This window comes from Martes martes, assembly GCF_963455335.1.
Source record: "Martes martes genome assembly, chromosome: 2".
NCBI classification, from domain to species: domain Eukaryota; kingdom Metazoa; phylum Chordata; class Mammalia; order Carnivora; family Mustelidae; genus Martes; species Martes martes.
Genome location: NC_137889.1, coordinates 94,076,809 through 94,097,787, shown reverse-complemented (window position 1 = coordinate 94,097,787; position 20,979 = coordinate 94,076,809). Strand labels below are relative to the sequence as shown.

Sequence of the window (20,979 nt, the reverse complement as noted above, 5' to 3'; positions counted from 1 at the left end):
TCTTTATATTGAATGTGGAAACATATTAGCTCCAGGGCTTCCTAGAACTTATTTCAGGTTCATTACCCAGAGCAGACTATCAAAATAACTGGTCCAGAACATCCTGTTAGTATCAGAAACTATCAGACAAACTGTCAAGCTCTTTCTTCTTTCTTGACAAATATCTAGTGGTCTCTGTCTCTGAAACTTAAAACTTATTTCCTCTCTCAATTTGCTTTCAGTGCCACAAATTCTTTCAAGGAACAGTAGTTCTTTTTGAGAGATATTTTTGCTTTCAGAATTGAGCTGACAGCAGAATGGCTACACAAAGCGATATGTGAACAGATTAATTGTGGTATTTTAAAAATTCTTTGCTTTTCAAATTGTAGTCTAAAGAAGGTGTGACGGACATACTTTTCAGACTTTGTAATTCCCCTCTACCCATTGTGTTGTCTTCATTTCCTTATTGCCACACTTTTCAAAGTGCATTTTTAAAAGGAATGGATATTTTAGCATGTCTTCAAAGTTAACTTACAGTTATTAATATGTAATCAGAGGAAAACCACAAAAATAAATCTGTCCTCATATTTTTCCTGCACTCATTCCAGTCATTAAAACTAAGATTTGAATAAGTAATATTCTTTTACATTATTGGGCTTTCCTCAAATTCTACTTTATTATTTTGCATATTGCTTTATGAATTATAATATTAATTTAGACTGTTTTTAAATGTTTCAATAGACAATTTGCCAATGTATACAGTTATGCAGATCCCAAATTCCCATAACAACTCAGATTTTAAAATATAAAAAACTAGATGTTTTTATTAAACTTTTTAAATTGGTATGTACTTAGTAGCATTAAAATTCTCTATTAATATAAACACCATATTCTTTGCAAAAACATCTTTTACTAAAACACTTCTGTTTATTTCATTAAAATAATATTTCTTCACTCCAACAAATTATTAAGAAGGAAAATCTATCAGCTCACTAATCATTCTACCTGTTCTCTTACTGACACAAGTAAACATAAATAAGCTTCAACAGTAGCCAATGTTATTGGTCAAAAGCATATTCCAATAAAGGTTACCTGTACATGATGCAGATGCAACATTAGATGAAAAGCATTTTCATCTTTATATTTTCAAAAATATTTATATTTATTTCCCTTACCCTTTCAATATTTGTCTTTAAAACTTTACTGCCAAACTTTAGTACTTTAATATCTTGTCCATCTTTTCTTCTGCCAAATCTTCTTTAAGTTTTTTGATGAAACCAGCGCTTCATTTGACTAAATTTTGTATTAGTATCTTTAGTCTAAATATATTGTCACAATAAAACATAACCTAGATTAGCAGAAAATAGTTTCATGAACAATGAGCGCTTTGCCAATCAAAAGGCCATTGCATTAGAATAATAACATCAAAAATAAAATTTGATTACTCTTATATCCTTCAATCAAAACTTTCATTCATACAAATGATCATTCCAGTATAATAAAAAAATTTGTATTTATATGATCAGTACCTATGAAAAATGTTAATTCACTCAAATATAAAGAGAGAATGGAGGCAAATGCTTTTAATATTTGGCATATTATGTTAGGATGCCAGTGTAAAATCTTTGATTTGCATGTAATGCCTACAGGTTTTCTTTCCACCAATGCATTTGTTATGAATACACTGAAATATGTCATCACATGTAACAACACTCAAGGTGGCCCTTATCTCAAAAAAGTCAAAGCTAAACATTTAGATAGAAAGTCACAGTTTTAAGGAATGTTTAATTTACACTACAGTCATAAAATATTATAAAGCTTTTCCTGTAAATTTTTACATTCATTTTCACATATACTTCAATTAAAACAACTTTCCACACTCTGCCCTTTCAGAAGTGGAATTCAGGATCAACATCTACCACAAAACAGCACTGTTGAAGTAAAGCAATGCAGTAAAGACGCAAAAATGATATCCAGGTTGATGGCTTTTACAAATCTAATTCTATTGCCATTTGAATTGAACCAAAATACAAATAAAATAAAAACTGGACTGCTGATCGACCTTACCTTCTTGAACGGCTTGAAAAGGGTTGCTTCCATCAACAAATGTCACCGAAAATGTGATTTTCTCAGTCTGTAAAATCTCCTCATTCTGGTTGAGGTCACCAACTGCTGTGCGAAACACCTCATCATCCTTTTTGGCAGATTCATCAAAAATTGCTCCTAGAAAGAAGTGAGTGTTGCCATTAAACAATAACATAAATATTCTGTCGTGCTCTGGAAATATGCCAAAGAGACTTATACATTTGAAAAATGTATACTTTCCCTTAAAGCATGCACTTTATTTATTACTGAAGCACACTGTACGGGAAGCAGTGTGATAGCTAGGTAGGCATGTAGTTACTTCTTCCAAATGGAAATGAGGAATAGTACATCCCCCTACGATTTCAGGAAGAGCTTTAGTAAGACAATATAATCAGTCCAAAAATCTTCTGCAGAACAAAGTAGTTAACACATTAGACATCTCCTATCATAATATCTTTAGGAGTTCATAGTCTGAGGAATAGTTTTCTGAATAATAGGAGATACAATCAGGAAACTTTCTGAGATCCATTCACACAATGTGCAGGGATCAGACTTCTATTGTGATCTCAATTTATTTTTCATTATTCTTTTTACTTCCTTCCTTTCTTTTTATCTTGAACAAGGGTTTCAGTATATTTAATGGTAGTAAATTCAATAACATTTATAGAAAATTTAGGCACATACAAACCTCTGAGCAGAGGTAATTTAAGAAGTAATTTCTGAAGAATTAACAAAAACCCTGGTGGATATTATGGCCTTTTTCAGTCACATACAATAATAATGATCATAAGAGTTATGGCTAACTTCTGTCTGAATGATTGCCTGTCAGCAGGGTGTAGCTGAAACATACTAGTGCTAGGAGTAAACTGATTTCAAATTCTGACTGCAGCTTGTTAAGTATATGATCTTGAACATGGGATTCAAATTCTAAACCCCACATCCATCATTTGTAAAATCTAACAATAATCTGTAAGGGTTATTAACTGCTTTAAATAAGTTTATCCATGTAAAATATAAATAAGTTGTGCTAACTAAATAGTACATTTTCAATAAACACTGGTGTTTTCTTATTTTTAAATACTGTAATATGACATTTTACATTAATATTTTCCATATTGCAGAATCTCATTCAATCCTTAAGATAATTATGTGATACACATACTACTACATACACATACAGTTATGAAAATTGAGTTTCAGTGCAAGGAGTACGCCAAAAGAATAAGGGCCAGGGTCCTTGACTCCAGTGTCTTTGTTCTGAATCACTGTGGTATACTCCATTTCAGGATTAGACCCATAAGAAATAAATGCATTTTTATAAGGATCCTGACTCAGATCTGGGAGATTCTTTCCCATCTGGCCACACATGCCTTATTTGTGTTCATTCTGATTCTGCTAGTTCTAAGCAGGAACACATTTTCAAATTATTTATTTTTAAATTATAAACACAAGGTCAGTGTATTTTTTTGCCTATTTGAGTGAACCAAAGGAATTTCCTCCTGCCAAAAAACGACATACACCCCAGGGTCAATAACACGATAATGGAATGGCTACACATACATACCCATATACATATCCACATCCACATAATATTTTTCTTGAATATAATATTCTTTGTAGTGCATAAATATAAAAATAGAATTGTGTGCATTAAAATGTCTTTTATCCAAATGTAAATACAATATGGGTATTATATACCCACATAGAGATAAACACAGACTATATATACAGAAACAGTTATACATGTACATGTTTATATCTATACACACCCACACATATGTATATGTAGAAGCAGACGTTTTACATATGCCACTTCTGTTGATTTTATGCATTTGTGACTAAAGCCCAAATTGGCCTTCTAATAAAAGACAGATCATGATATTCAACATGCATTATTAGAGTCAATACATGATAAAGCAAGGGTGAAACTATGTCTATTTCTGACAAGTGTGGTAGGTTACTTTTGCCCTCCTCACCTTAAATGGCCTCATGAAGGGGAGGCAATTATTAATTTTCACTAGAGAAGGTGGAGTGTCTAACAGGCTTTTTGTGTGAATTTAGCTTTCCCTTGTCACTGCTCTTTTATATTTGCCTGGAATGTACTAACTTTGACCAGCCTCTTCAAACCCTTGCTTTCTATTTCCTATAGTATAATTTGAATAACTTCCCACAGCTAAGAGCATGAGCAAGGATAAAGAATTTTTAAATTGATACATAAAGTACTCCCTAATTATATTATATATATATATATATATATTAGTCAGGAAATTAATATTTTATTAAAATATATATTATAGATGTTAACTTTTGACCTCACATATCACTTCTGAATCAGATTGAAATCTACTTTAGAAACTGTTTTTGTGAAATTAGAGAGTAAAATGTTGGATGTATCTTGCTCATTGAAGCCACATTCATGAAAATGCATTTTAATTTGTGGTAATTGTTATGAGAATCTAGATTAATCATTACATTTAAATCTAATACTATCAGATCTAGATATACAGATTTCTTTAGCAGAAATTAGAATTATTACAAAATTAGAATTAGAAATTAGAATTACTTAGAAATTCTAACTTTAGTTAGGAAGTGTGATATAGTGTACTATAATTGGAGCTGAAATAACCAATTCATTTAAACCAGATAATCTAAATGTCTACTCACAAAGAAGTGATGTATGTTTATATAAAGATGCTTCAGCTTGTCATGGATTCTAAGTGGGTCTTATAAAAGAAGAGTTTTTAATCAACCTTGTTTTTAAAGCAGGTGATACTACTGACTTCTGCTGAGTATTGGTAACACATTTTTTAATGGAAGCATTTTAATGTTACTTAACAGAATACTTAAGACTGCCTTAAACATTAAACCTGACTTAATAAGTAGCAGAAATCTACAAAAATGATAGCAAATTAGTCAATTCCATGCTGAATTAAGATATACTGAAAAGAAATGCACAAAAGAAGTAGCTCATCTTTCTGCAAACAGCAAGAAGTAAACAGAAGAAACATTTCATCTTAATGCTTACAGCATAACCAAAGAACAGGAAATCCTACCAATATTTCAAATCCAGTTATCTATTTACTTTTTTTCTTCAGCTATAAAATCTAATCTTAGATTTGGCTTTTAACCAAGAGTACAGGCAGCATTTTGTATTAAGCACAACTATTCTGAAAACAGTGAGTTCCACATGCAGAACCACACAAAAAAGGCTCTTTTCTATTTTATGCACTTCCAATAGTACAGCAATGTCATCTTTTTATCCTTTCTATCAATACACATATATTACCAGTCCAATCCGATATCAAACATCTCAGATTTACTTTTTTTGAACTTTATAAAGTGTAACATTCATAACTATATAGTTAACATGATGACAGCAACTAGTTCTTTCCCAGCTATTTATTAGCATTTTTTACTATCAGTTTTATTTTACAACCTTGAGATGAAAAGCAGAATCAATTTATTGTCCAGATGAAATAATTTTCCTACCACTTACACACACACACACACACACACACACAAAGTTTGATCAACAGATTATATACCCTATCTACACCTCACATTGGTCAAACTGAAAGGAAGAATAACCAGGAAATAAAACAGACAAGGAACACCTCCTTCATGTTCCCATTGTGCCAATTTGCAATCAGTCATTTACGTTATTAGGGACTGATTATCTGTTCCTCCCATGAGAGAGAAAAGGCTTTACAAAGAGAGTGACATATACAGGCAAGAAAACATAGGTTTTATTTTGTTTTGAGTTAATTTATCTATTTTGAGAGAGAGATGGACAGAGAGAGAGCTTGTGGGGAGTTAGTGGAAGGGGGGAAGAGAGAATCCCAAACAGACTCCCTGCTAAGCATGGAGCCCAATGTGGGGCTTGATCCCACAACCCTGAGATCATCATTCGACCTGAGCCAAAATCAAGAGTAGGACACTTAACCAGCTGAGCCATACAGGCACCTCACATATATGTTTTTAAATACAAACTATAACATGTTTACTTATCTTCATAGATCTTACATCTTAGATATAAAGAATTATAGTTTATAGTAATTAAAACTATCCTGATGTCTTTTTTTCTCCTTGTTGTGTAGGGTTATCTGTACAAGTCAGTATTTTATACCATAAAATCTTTTTACACAAATTCATATTTACAAATATGCTTGCTAAATAAAGCATTATTAGAAGTTACTAAGCTGACCAACTCCATAATTCTCAAAAACATTAGAAGCTTTGGGGCGCCTGGGTGGCTCAGTGGGTTAAAGCCTCTGCCTTCGCCTCAGGTCATGATCCCAGGGTCCTGGGATCGAGCCCTCCATCGGGCTCTCTGCTCAGCGGGGAGCCTGCTTCCCCCTCTATCTCTGCCTGCCTCTCTGCCTGCTTGTGATCTCTCTCTGTGTCAAATAAATAAATAAAATCTTTAAAAAAATTAAAAAAAAAAAAAACATTAGAAGCTTTAAGAAACATTAAGCTAGGGGGCACCTGGGTGGCTCAGCCAGTTAAGCCTCTGCCTTCAGCTCATGTCATGACCCCGGCGTCCTGGGATGGAACCCCACATTGGGCTCTCTGCTCAGCAGGAAGCCTGCTTCCCTTCCTCTCTCTCTCTGCCTGCCTCTCTGCCTACTTGTGATCTCTCTCTCTCTCTGTCAAATAAATAAAATCTAAAAAAAAAAAAAAGAAAAAAGAAAAAAAGAAACATTAAGGTTAAAAGCATTTTTACCTTCGTGTCTTTATTCATGGTGTTGTCTCCATGATGGGTGTATGTATGTTCGTCTCATTACCAAAATATAATTTCCTGGGTCACAGAAACTATCTTTATACTTTTGAGTGTATAGAAGGGAGCCTGGATATATTAGAATTAGTCAAGAAATAGTAATTGATTAATTTTTCCTTATGTTTAGTTAGGCATAATATTATAAAATAACTAGATTCAAAAACAGGAGTAAAAATATGAGTTACAACTAACTATAAATTAAAACAATGGTAGACTTGCTAATGTACTTGCAAGTGAATTTATTATTATAGTCATTATGACTCCAGAATACCCAAATTATTCAACACGTTATTAATCATACACTTGTATTTTTAGTTTGAATATTTAAATTTTTTTTTTCTTATACATATAAGAGGCAAGTAGAGGAAACATTGTTTAGCTGGTAAGATAATGGGGGAAAGAAAATGTCTTCATCTAGCTCCGAGTTTTCTATAAAAATATTGAGAAATGTTTTGATATATGTATTAAATTTTTCTAGTCAATAGAATTATTGGAAGATCTCTGCATCAAATTTTATATAACTAGTATACCAAATAACTATTAAAATAAATAATTCTAAATATCTATCTAAATACCTAAATATTATTATCTAAATATATAGTAACAAGTAGCAACACATCTGCACTACCCATGCATCATTAATGTTTAAAACCCTATCATCTAAAGAGACATGTATGAAACAACTGCCCAAAATACATGGTTGGATATCAGAGTTGCAAATAAAATCAGAAACAACTCATCTTTTTCCAGTCACAAAGTTCAAAATCTTCGTTTATTTAATTTTGCCTAATATATATAAATTCGTTATGGTATGCAGTTTTAAAAAGAATTAACTTTTCAAAGGTGATCTATGAAATGAATCTATTTGTCTTTGAAGCAACATAAGAGAGTCTCTTGGCTTCTCTCTCTGTGCATTTTTTCCTCTTCTCTATTTTTTCTTCCCATATATTCATGCATCCACCCAACCACCCCTCAAAATAACCTTCCCTCAACACAGAGATAATCATCAAACCAAGCCTGGTTGTTTCTTAACAAATAATTTGCTCTCAAGACAGTGGAAAGCTATTACATGTTGAATCAGACCATAGCAAAATTAAGATGCCTTGATAAGATGACAATGGAAGTGGGCAACTGGGGATTTCATAGACTCACAGCTGAAAAAAATTTTAAAGATGGTATACATAAACTCCACTTCTTCAGAAAATGTAGTGAAAAGAGTTTAAATGATTTGAACAAAATTATACAGCCAGAAGTTAGGAAGAATAGAGTAGGAATTTAAGTTTTCTGGTTTCAAATTTGGAGCTATTTCTTCCATATTATGTTTTTTTTTTTTTCATTTAAAGCATTTACTTTATGAAAAAAAAGCATATATATAATGTCAGGTATATGTATGAATATATACATATATATATAACATATATCATAAGCTATAGCATTCATATATATGTATGTGTGTATGTGTGTGTACACATACATACAATAACTAGTATTACCTCTGGTGATTAACGTATCAAATCCATTTAATATAAACTATGAAGTACCGAAAATTGAAGAATCATAACAAAACTTGATCATAAGACTATTTTTGCATAAAATGTATTACATTTTCCCTGGAGGCATTAACAATTTGATTTAGGAGGTTAAATTAAAAAAGCAAAAATCTCTGCTTAGGGACAATTCACTGGTCACAGTAGGCTTCATAGTTCTTCAGAGCTATTCAGAATTGTTAAATCATCATATATCTTCACTGTTTTGGATACATTATTCACAAATAGGTGGGTTTTTTTTTTAATTCTAAAAATGCACTCTGCATACACATTAGTTGTATGTTACAAAGATATCCAAATCGAGAGATCTTTAACTTTTTTTTTTTTTGCATCTATTAATGGTATTCCCACTATGTCAGTGGAAATTGTATATACATTTCAAAAGAAGCACAAATAATGGAAGACAATATAAATACCTCAAAAATCAGATTTCCCCTTTATTTCACCCTCTACTTAAGTTGCTCTCACTTCACAGAAGAAAAGAAGCTAAATATGTTCCATACTATTAGACAGCAAGAAAAATTAGTAGAATTGTGACCAAATAAAATAAGAATTTTCTATATTGTTTGGCATCTCCACTTGAGCATTACAGATTACCATTTCAGTGGGATATTGTTACATTGAAGGCAGTATGTGCGTTTATATGTATGCACGTGTGTGCATATAAAACTATCTGTCCAGGTAATATTAATTATTTTGAGATATCTCCCACAAATTAATTTTGTATTACAAATGTTTTCCACAGTTCCTTCTCATTCAACAGAAATATTCCCAATAGGTTCTATGTTAACACTTTGACAGGCATGAAGTATGGTTTTTAGAACTCTTTCTCATTTCATCAAGAGGTGTGTTTTCCTCAGTTCACTTTATCTAATCCTTCCTGACTAAGAAAGTAAATCAAAACATTAATTCTAATTGGAAAGGAAGTGCTAGGATACACCAAATTCATGACAATTAGCAAATATTATTTGGAATCAGAGACAATTTTACTCTGTTGTGTTTCTGTTAAGTTTATAATAATTGAAATAATAACAGTGAAAGCAATTAACATGTGTTAGTAATAAGCACTGTACTAAGTGGTTAACTGGCATTATATCGTTTAGTCTTGATGAAAAACCTCTGATGGAAAATAAGGCTCAGATTAAGTAACATATCCGAGACCTAAAGCTAGTCGTGACTGGCAGAATTCACAACCTTCAGTTTCAAAACCTTCCTTAAAAAATTGTGAGTTTAATATAGGGCAATATATTCATGATTATAAATTTTTATATTACCAAGTGATAGGAACAATTTTACCTTCATAAGTATCACAATACAATTTTTTGTATGTTAAAACTCTCAAATAGGTTTTAATTTTTTGTTGGAGAAATTTTTTTTTTAATATTTTGTTTATTTGACAGAGAGAGAGATCACAAGTAGGCAGAGAGGCAGGCAGAGAGAGGGGAAAAGCAGGCTCCCTGCTGAGCAGGGAACCTGATGTGGGGCTCGATCCCAGGACCCTGAGACCATGACCTGAGCCGAAGGCAGAGGCTTAACCCACTGAGCCACCCAGGTGTCCCTGTTGGAGAAATTTTTATTAACTAGTACTAGCTTATAAATATTTTTATAGATGCAATATTCACCACATGATTTAAACTATACTATTTAAAGAGTAGTTTAACTCAAGTATTCAATTTTTGCTCAAACTTTATGTTTAATTTTTCTTTTTCAATAATCTCATATATACAAGGACTTAAATCGAGGTAAATTTTTAAACATTATGCAAATGGCAATTTTTACAGTTACTTTAGAGTAATATTTAAAGGGTTCTGGTAACATGCATTTTGATATATTCTTAAATGCAGGGTTCAGAAAAAATCTCTAGTCTTTCATTGTTTTAAGGAGTTAGATTTTTTTTTCCACTTAGTGACTAATGATCCTGATAGGATGACAATGCTAGAGTCATTTACATATTAAAGGACTTTAATAATTTACTTGGGTATGTAATATTCAAATTGTGACCAGGTATAGAAACTAACTGGTTCATTATCTCCCATTGTATAATGATTACTTAGTACTTTGTTCTCAGAGTTCAAAGTACATTATGATATTAACTTCCACCTTACCCACCATAATTATCTAGTTTATAGGTGAGCACCATTCTTGTTCTAAAGATAGACAATCAAGTCCAAAGAGGACAGTGCCAAGATCACAGAGGGAATTAGGGATATGATGTAGAAAGACATAACTGTAAAGAGGTGAAATTCCATGCAGACCACTAAAATGATTATACATAAATACTTGAAGGCATATTGTAAATTTTGAAATATTTTTATATTGTAGATACCTTTAAATTTTCATTTTTTCCTCAAAATATTATGATAAAGTGGTAACATAAGAGCAACTCATAGTCCAAATAGCCAAATTTCTAATAACTGTCTCCTGAGATTTCAGACAAGGGCATTTGTGTTACAGTTTCTGTTGTAACATTCCATCACAGTGCAAGCTAAGTCAAATTGATGAAGGGATTCTTCACTCTAACAAAAGTCTTTTTACACAGCCCAAATCTCCAATAACATTTGAATTCATATTTCCTTTGGAATTTTTGTAAAGTTATATAAAAACCAAAAGCACATTTAACTGATGATAGTTTCAACTGAATATTTGACTTTGCTGTATGTTTTCCAGAAGTCTGTGGAACAAAAGGAAATGTGGGCTGCTTAAGGAACAGATAATGTGACTCTTCCATGTGGAGGATAATAGGAAGCTAATCTTTAACATAATTATTTTATGTTGGAACATAGATACTCTCTGAATAAGTTGTGCATTTTTTATGTAAGTTTGATGTTTTGGGAATATATACTCCAAATTAGTTTGTCTAATAAGAATTATTTGTAATTTACAAAAGATTACTAAATATTGAGATATCAGTAATCTATATTTTTTCTTTATAAAAACAGCACTATTGGGGCTCCTGGATGGCTCAGTCAGTTGAGTGTCTGACTCTTGGTTTTGGCTCAGGTCATGATTTCATGGGTCCTGGGACTGAGCCCCACCTTGGACTTCACACTCAGCAGGGAGTCTGCTTGAAGATTCTCGCCCTCTGCCCCTCCCCCAACTTTCATGTACTTACAGTCTCTCTCTCTCTCTCTCCCTAAAATAAATAAATAAATCTTTTCTTTTAAAAAAGCACTATTTAGAGAGGATTCTGGGAAGATGGTGGAGTAGGAAGCATCAAGAATTTGTTTCCCTATCTAGATAACAACTGCACTGATAGATTCTATCTAATAACTATTTTGGAAGTCTCAATATAATTGAAGGACTGCAACTTCCAGAGGAAGGCTTTGAGGGTAAGTTGAGTTAATTTTGGTCAATTTCAGACTTAAGGACAGTAACAGCTACCCATCTTCCACCCCTCACCCATTTGGTAGGCAGCTGTAAGTGTAAGCCTTTCTAGGAAGCACCTTGAACACAGTTTGTGTGAGCCAGCATGGGCAAAACAAACAAACAAAAAAAATTATGTCCTCTAAATATAGAGAATCTGTGCACTGCCGCAGATAGCTGATGGCTGCTTCTCATCTTAGAGGTATAAAAAGAGAAAGGAAACCACTATTGTTGCACTCCCCTCCACTGCTGCAATCCCCTCCCTCACTGGCTGAAGTGACTTCCAAAAGATTTAAAAAGTCACCGTTCACGTATTCCCCCTTCATTTTACTCTTCTCCTTTGGGAGCCACACATTACCAACCAGATCATTCAAAAGCAGCTATATATACAGGAATATTAAAAAGTCAATGCACATGCCTAGAAAAAGGTGAAGGTTGAGACAAGAACTGAAAAGACTTTAAATTTGCATTTCAGGCTGATTCTTGACACAGAGATGATCTACAATAACTAAAAAAAGGAAACAATAAATAAAACAAAAGCAAAAACAGCAAACTCTGAGGAAAGAAGAGACTGTGACTTCCAGAGTTACCCTATTTTTTATTGAAATATATAGTTTTCAACAAAAAAGCACATGGTATACAAAGAAATGAGGAAATATGGTCTACTTCAAGGAAAAAATTAAATTAACAAATCATCCCAGAAGAAGACCTAGTGGTAGAGCTATTAGAAGAAGATTTTTTTTAACTTTTTTTTTTTAATTTATTTAACAGAGAGATAGATCAGTAGGCAAAGAGACAGGCAGAGAGAGAGAGAGGGAGAAACAGGTTCCCCACTGAGCAGAGAGCCTGATGCAGGGCTTGATCCCAGGACCCTGAGACCATGACCTGAGGCCAAGGCAGAGGCTTAACCCACTGAGCCACCCAGGCACCCCTAGAGAAAGATTTTAAAATAGCTGTCTTAAAGATGATCACTGAACTAGGGGAAAATGTGGAGAAAGTCAAAACAATGGATGGGCAAATATCAGTAAAGAGAAACCCAAAGAGAAACGAGAAACAAATTCTGGAGCTTAAAAGTACAATAACAGAAATGAAAAATTCCCTAGAAGGACTCAAAGAGCAGGCAGAAGAAAGAATCCATGACTTTGAAGATATGACAATGGAAATTACCAAGTCTGGGAAAAAGGGAAAAAAAAAAAGAAGAAAAGTGAACAGAATCTAAGGGACCTGTGGGACATCATCAAGAAGACCAATATGGGATTGTGGGATCCCAAAATGTGAGACTGTGGGATTCCCAAAGGAAAAGAGAGAATAACTGAGGCTATATTAGCTTAAAACTTCCAAAATTTGATAAAAGACAATAGATGTAAACATCCAAGAAACTCCGTGAACTCCAACAAAGAAGAAGTCAAAGAGACTCATACCAAGACATATTAAAATCAAAATTTCAAAGCCAAACACACAGGGAAAAATCTTAAAAGCAGCAAGAAAGAATGCATTCATTCACAAAGGATCCTCAATACTATTATCAACAGATTTTTCATTAGAAACTCTGGAGGCCAGAAGGCAGCAGTCAAAATTAAGGGAGAAATTAAGATATACTCAGATAAAAGTTTAGAGCATTCATTATCATTACACCTGCACTGCAAGGAAAGCTAAAGGGAGCCCTGAAGGTTGAAATGAAAGGAAATGTCACAACAGCTCAAAGTTACATGAAGAAATAAAGATCATATAAGGTAAATATGTGGGCAATTATTAAAGTCAGCATTATTGTAATGACAATTTGTAACTCCACTTTTTTATTTCTACATTTAAGATACTAATATATATTTTATAAAAAGATAATTATCGTGATTCACAGACCTGTGTCCCTGGGACTAATATACATTATATGTTTATAAAAAATTTTAAAAATAATTTTAAAAAGATAATTATCAGTCTAGAAGATAGTATTATTTTAAGTTTGGCTTTCTACATAACTTTGGAGACTAACAGTTTTTTGTTTTTTTTTTTAACAATTTATGTTCTGAAGCACACAGTGAATATAAATGTAATTTTGTGACATTGACAACTGAAAGGGCTGGGGATGAAGGTATAAAGGAGCAGAGTTTTTGTATGTTATTAAATTATAGCTGCTATAAATTCCAAGTAGAGTGTTAAAACTTTAGGATGTTAAGACTAATCCCCATGGTGACCACAAAGAAAAGAGCTATGGAATATACACAGAAGAAAATGAGAAAGGAATTTAAATGTTTAAATGTTAAAACATAAAACTTTAAATGTTACCAAAAAAACAACTAAGTGAAAAAGAAGACAGTAATTCGGGAAATGAGAGACAATAAGCTTACTAAGACTCAAGGAAAACAAACAGCAATATGACAGAAGTCCATTCTTAGTAATTATTCCCCATATAAATGTTATAAAATCTCCAATCAAAAGACAGAATTGGGCAGAATGGCTAAAAATAAATGATCCAGCTATATATGTCTGCAAGAGACTCACAAGACATTTTTAAATCATATATCTGATAAGAAATTAATATCCAGATACAGGGAGAACTCCTAAAACTAAAAAACAAAACAAAACAAAAAACAATCTAGTTCAAAAAAAGACAGGGGCTCCTGGGTGGCTCAGTGGGTTAAAGCCTCTGCCTTTGGCTCAGGTCACGATCCCAGGGTCCTGGCATAGAGCCCCTCATCGGGAATCTATGCTCAGCAGGGGGCCTACTTCCCCTCCCCCCCCACCCCGGCCTGCCTCTCTGCCTACTTGTGATCTCTGTCTGTCAAATAAATAAATAAAATCTTTATTAAAAAACAAAAACAAAAACAAAAACAAAAAATTTGATCATTTTCCAAAGAAGATATGTAAGTGCCCAAAAAGTTCATGAGAAATCTGTTGATTAAAGATGCTCAACATCATTAATCATTAGGAAAATGCATATCAAAACTATACCTCAGACTAATTAAAATTGTTACTATCAAAAATAACCAGAAATAACAAGGGTTTCAAGGATATAGAGAAACTGGAACCATTCTGTACCATTTGTGATAATGAAAAATGGTACAGGTGATATTAGAAAAATAGAATTACCATATGATCCAACATTTCCACTTATGCCTACATATCTCAGAAAATTGCAAGCAGGGTCTTGAAGAAATACTTGTACATTCATGTTCATAGTATCATTATTCTCAATAGCTAAAACATGGAAGCAAGCTGAGTGTTTATTGATGGATGAATGGACAAGCAAAATATGGTATATATATATATACAATGAAATAGTATTCAGTCACAAGAATGAAGGAAATTCTGACGTATGGTACAACATGGATGAACTCTGAGGACGTTATGCTAAGTGAAATAAGCCAGTTACAATAAAACAAATACTATATAAATTACAATAAAACAAATACTCTATAAATCCATTTAAATACTGAGAGTAGTCAAAATCATAGAAATAGAAAGGAGAATGGTGGAATTCTGGGGTTAGGGGAGAAAGGAATGGAGAGTTTTTGTTTAATAGGCATGAAGTTTCAGTTTTACTAGATGAAAGACGTTCATCATATAGTGGTGATGGCAGCACAACATTATGAATGTATTGAATACAACTAAACTATACTTAATAATGGTTAACATAATAAATTTTAAGTTACATGTATTTTACAACTAAAAAATTGGGGGTAAAAAGGATTGTTTAACTCCTTAAATTATTTTCCACATTTTCATACTGAATCCGTGAAGTAATCCAGAGCTTTATATCTTGTTGCAGTCCCATTCTCCATATCATACATTTGTTTGAAGCAATGTCCTATTATTGCAAATTTAACTGCCGTGACAAGAAAAGAAAGAACTGGTTTCTGAAAGGAGACTTTTTTAACACTGCATAGCAATTCAAACTGTTCCCAAACTGAAATGATGAATTTAAAAAAAAAAAAAAAAAAAGTAAGAAGGTATCTTCTTGAAAAGCACATTCACTGCGAAGACTTGCAGATATTTTTAGATGGAACAGATATAACTTTTTTTCTTTTGTAACAATTCACTAGATCCTTTTAATACTACCTTCAATTACCATAAAAAAGTGTGAACACTGGTATAAGTAAAACCGTATGTCAAAGAAGTACCTGTATGAAAAAAAAAGGGTGAATTCCATGCATTTGTAAAGTGAAATTCATTTTACACACAAATAATTTAGTTTAGGTTGTCTTCGGTATAGTAAAATTATATTTTTATGCATAAGTCAAAAATTCACTCTGCTTCTAGATAAAAATAAGTAATTAACCAATTCGAGTTGACTTAGATAAGTAACTTGAAATTAAGCATTTTAAAGTGTAGAGTATTGTCTTCATTTCTAAAGAAAAAAAGGCATTATGTGGTATATTTCAGGTAGGAAAAAGATAGCTTTCTGACATAAATCTAAAACTTCATAGTTTTATTAACTCTGAATTCACTTGTAGCTTTATCTTCTTTATGATATGAGCACTTTAAACCAAAAATTTTATGAAAATCTAGGAACTTTTTTTTTCCCCAACATGTCCTATTTTGTGCTGTTGTATATACTGAATACGGAAATGTGTTAGGGGGCGCCTGGGCGGCACAGTGGGTTAAAGCCTCTGCCTTTGGCTCAGGTCATGATCCCAGGATCCTAGGATTGGGCCCTGCATTGGGCTCTCTGCTCAGCCAGGACCTGCTTCCCTTCCTCTCTCTCTGACTGCCTCTCTGCCTACTTGCGATCTCTCTCTGTCAAATAAATAAAATCTTTTAAAAAAAGAAAAAAGGAAATGTGTTAGGAAGCAACATATAGGTGTTGCTAGGGAGCTGCCCTACAGAGTATTTCATGAACAGTGAGAAAATAGTGGTTCTATTATAACTGTAAGCGAGCCAATAGTAAGTGAGACATGAGCGTCCTTATGAGGATGACAATATTTTGGGCTATTTATTAGTTGTAAGTGGTTGCAAAATGGACCCAGTTTCTCTCATCTATAAAGATCTGTCTCATAACCATAGTTTTTACCATCTACAAGTCAAATATTTAAAAGAAATCAATTTTCAAGTACCATTTTTAAATTCTTGCACAAATTAATCTTATGGGGGAGGGGCAAGATAGTGGAGAAGTAGGAGACCCTGTTTCAACGGTCCCTTAAAGTGAGCTAAATATCCACCAGAATACTCTGAACACCCATGAAATCAGCATAAGATGTAGGATTATACAATTCTGGATCTCTACAGAGGCAGAAGACACCAGTGGAGAGGTAAAGCAGAGTGGGAACACTTGGACGGATATCAAAGGATAAACAGAAGTGGGAGGGAGCCACCAGAAGCAACCCATTAGAAAGTGATACCCCAATACAAAAGTGCCCTGTAATTGGGGACCAACATTAACTTGGAGTCTGGTTAAAAGCACTCAAAAAGAGCAAAAGATTTTCAGGGACAACTGGTAGCCTTGGGCGGTCATGGGGACAGGCTTAAGCCCATGGACGCAGGACGGCCACTGTCAGTGACCACTCCTGGCAGACAGAGTGCAGTGGAGCCCCCAGGGTTGCAAGGCTTATACCACCACTCTCGGCTGTGCGCACTCCCACTCCTACATAAGGGAGTCTGGTGACAGCGTCAGCCTGCGCTCCCTAGAACTTTTGTGCTCTGCACACACTAAACAACCAGGGTCTGACCCACTCCCTGCCTGCATCTGAGAAAGCTCCATGCGGGCTCTAGCCGGCGATCTCTAGGACCAGCCAAGCATCTGGACTCTCCCAGCCAGGGCCTGAAGGATCTCAGTGCCATCTCTGGTGACGATTCTGCGGTGGCAACCTGCGCAACCGTGAGCTCTGGACCCCAGACAGTAGCCCGGGCAAAGGCAGCCAGTTAAAGCTGGCTCCCTGAACCAATATCGCTTGTGGTTTTAGAGGCACAGGGACTCAGAGACAAGCGGGCACTTCGGGCGACCACTGAGATGGTGGCTGGGAACGTGCACTACCTGTGAGAGGACTCACAGCTCAGCAGAGTTTGCAGAGCAAGAGTCTGTGTGTTCTGGACAGGAGGTAAGCAGACTGAGGCTTCTCTCTGAGATGGAGGTCTGGGTGCAGTTTACTTTCCTTTAAACCTCCGAAAAGCTGCAAAAAGCAAACAAAGAACAAAAACCTCCAGAGAACAAAAGCCTGAAAAACCGGTTTCCACAGACCCAGCCCCTTCACAGGGGCCAGGAGGACTCAACCCAAGCAAGACTGCCTGAAAAACAATGCCACAGGTTCCTCCCCCAGAAAGCCAGCCAAAAGAAAGAGAGGACAACCACCACAGGGTCCCCATAAAAGTGTAAAACCCCAATATCAGGGGAAAACAATATATTGAGCTCTCGGTATTGCCCTAAAACCTGTATATTTCATAGATACAACTTTTATTTTTATTTTGTTCTCACTATTATTGTACCTTTTAATTTTTAAACCTGCTTTTCATTACAACTAGAGATTCTATACAACATATTTCATAATAACTTTTAACTTTTTAACTAATAACCTTTTAACATAATAAACTTTTAATGTTTTCATACATATACCTGTGTTTTTCTTTTTCTTTTCTATTTTTTTAATATACATATAGATATAAGCTTCAAGGTAATCCTCTTTCCCTAATCAATACTACCCCTATATATAAACCAGTTTTAATCTCCCTTAACTCTGGAAGTTGAGTCCTTTAACAAAGATATCAAGATACACCCAGGAAGAATCAAAATAACATTCCTCACCCACATCCACGATTTATAACCACCCTCCCATCTTTTTCTTCTGTCAGTGTTTCTGTGTATTTGTTCTTGTTCTGGTATTATATAAATCCTATCCTTGGGGATCAGTTTGGCTGGGTTCTTCCTTTTTTTTTTTTCTCCCTTGTCATTTACTTTTGTCGGTCTTTTTCTTGGTCCGTTTTTGATTGTTTATGTTATAAATCTTACCTTTGGGGCCCATTCAATCTGGACCTTCTCTCTTTTTCTCTTTCTGTCTTTCTCTCCCTCTCTCTTTCTCTTTCTTTCTTTTAGGTGGTGACTTCCGATTACTCAGAAGCATCCCAGGGTGCAACTTGCCTGGATTGCGGTTAATATATTCAGCTACACATCCCCTCAAACACCTCTCACTAAAATGACTAGGAGGAGGAATGCCCAACAGAGGAAAAATACAGAGACTGTGCCCTCTCCATCAAAACTATTGGATATGAACATAGACAGTATGTTGGAAAGACAATTCAGGTAGCAATTAACTAGGCAACAGCTAGGATGGAGAAAATCATTAATGACAGCACAGAATCCCTAATGGTAGAAGTGAAAGCCACCCAGGAAGAAGTTAAAAATGCTATCAATAAGATCCAATCTAATTTAATTCTCTAGCAGCTAGGGTAACCGAGGCAGAAGACAGAATCAGTGATCTAGAGAATAAACTATAGAGAAAGAGGATCATGAGGAGGCATGGGAGAAACAACTTAGAACCCATGAAAACAGAATTAGGGAAGTAAATAATGCCATGAAATGTTCCAATGTCAGAATTATTAGGATCCCTGAGGAGCTGGAAAAAGAGAGAAGACTAGGAGATAAAGTTGAACAAATTCGGGATGGAAGTTTTCCCAATCTGGGGAATGGAACCAGCAATCGTGTCCTAGACACAGAAAGACCACCCCCTAAGAGCAACAAATCTAGAAAGACGTCGAGACATTTAATTGTGACACTGATGAATCATAATTTTAGACAAGATCATCTGAAAGCAGCTAGGGGGAAGGGATTCCTTATGTACAGAGGAAGGCACATCAGAATAATGGCAGACCTATCCACAGAATCCTGGCAAGCCAGAAAGGGCTGACAAGACATATTTAGGGCACTAAATGAGAAGAACATGCAGCCAAGAATACTTTATCCAGAAAGGTTAACATTCAAAATGGATGGAAAGATAAAGAACTTTCAAGACCGGCAAGGTTCAAAAGAGTATGTGACCACCAAACCAGCACTACAAGAAATATTAAGGGGGGGGAGTGTTCTATAAAGAAGAAAGAACCCAAGAGTGACATGGAACAGAAATTCACAGAGACAATCCATAGAAACAAGGACTTCACAGGCAACATGATGCAAATAAAAACGTATCTTTCAATAATCACTCTCAACGTGAATGGCCTAAATGCTCTGATAAAATGGCACAAGGTTGCAGATTGGATAAAATGACAGGACCCGTCCATATGTTGTCTACAAAAGACCCATTTGGAACCTCAGGATACATCCAGACTGAAAGTGAAAGGATGAAGAAGCATCTTTCATGCCAATGGGGCTCAAAAGAAATCTGGGGTAGCAATTTTCACATCAGATAAAATAGATTTTAAACTAAAGACTGTAGTGAGAGATAAAGAAGGACACTGCATCATTCTTAAAGGCCCTATCTACCAAGGAGATCTAACAATTGTACATATTTATGCCCCTAATACAGGAGCAGCCAACTACAGAAGACAACTGCTAATCAAGAAAAATAGTCACATATTAATTGTAGGGGATCTTAACATGCCATTCTCAGTAATAGACAGATCATCCAAGCAGAAAATCAATAAAGAAACAAGAGCATTGAATGACACATTGGACCAGACGGACCTCAGAGATATTTACAAAACATTCCACCCTAAAACAACAGAAAACTCATTCTTCTCTAGTACACATGGAACTTTCTCCAGAATAGACCACAGAATGGGTCACAAATCAGGGCTCAACCAATACCAAAAGATTGAGATTATTCCCTGCATATTCTCAGACCACAATGCTTTGAAACTGGAACTCAACCACAGGAAAAAGTTTGGAAGGAATTCAAACACTTGGAAGCTAAAGACCACCCTGCTTAAGAATGTTGGGATCAACCAGGAAGTCAAAGAAGAACTTAAACAATTCAGGGAAACCAATGAGAATGAAGACACATAGGTCCAAAACCTAAGGGATACAGCAAAGGTGGTCCTAAAGGGGAAATACATAGCCACCCAAGCCTCCTTCAAAGAAATTGAAAAATCCAGAATAAACCAGCTTTATTTACACCTTAAAGAACTGGAGAACCAGCAACAAATTAAGCCAACCCCACACACAAAAAGAGAAATAATCAAGATTAGAGCAGAGATCAATAAGGTAGAAACTAGAGACATAGTAGAACACATCAATGAAACTAGAAGCTGGTTTTTTGAAAGAATCAATAAGATCAATAAACCACTGGTCAAACTAATCCAGAAGAA

General features: G+C 34.6%; 1 protein-coding gene across 3 annotated transcripts in view; it reads right to left on the bottom strand.

Moving 5' to 3' along the window:
* GRID2 (glutamate ionotropic receptor delta type subunit 2) overlaps positions 1–20,979 on the bottom strand; it is a gene marked incomplete at both ends in the record, with an annotated part of 1,466,807 nt that overhangs the window by 1,156,816 nt on the left and 289,012 nt on the right. For all 3 annotated transcript variants that reach the window (XM_080796960.1, XM_080796959.1, XM_080796961.1), the window contains one exon: positions 2,047–2,202. In XM_080796960.1, the coding sequence (XP_080653086.1) occupies positions 2,047–2,202 (156 nt within the window). The remainder of the gene's footprint in view (positions 1–2,046; positions 2,203–20,979) is intronic.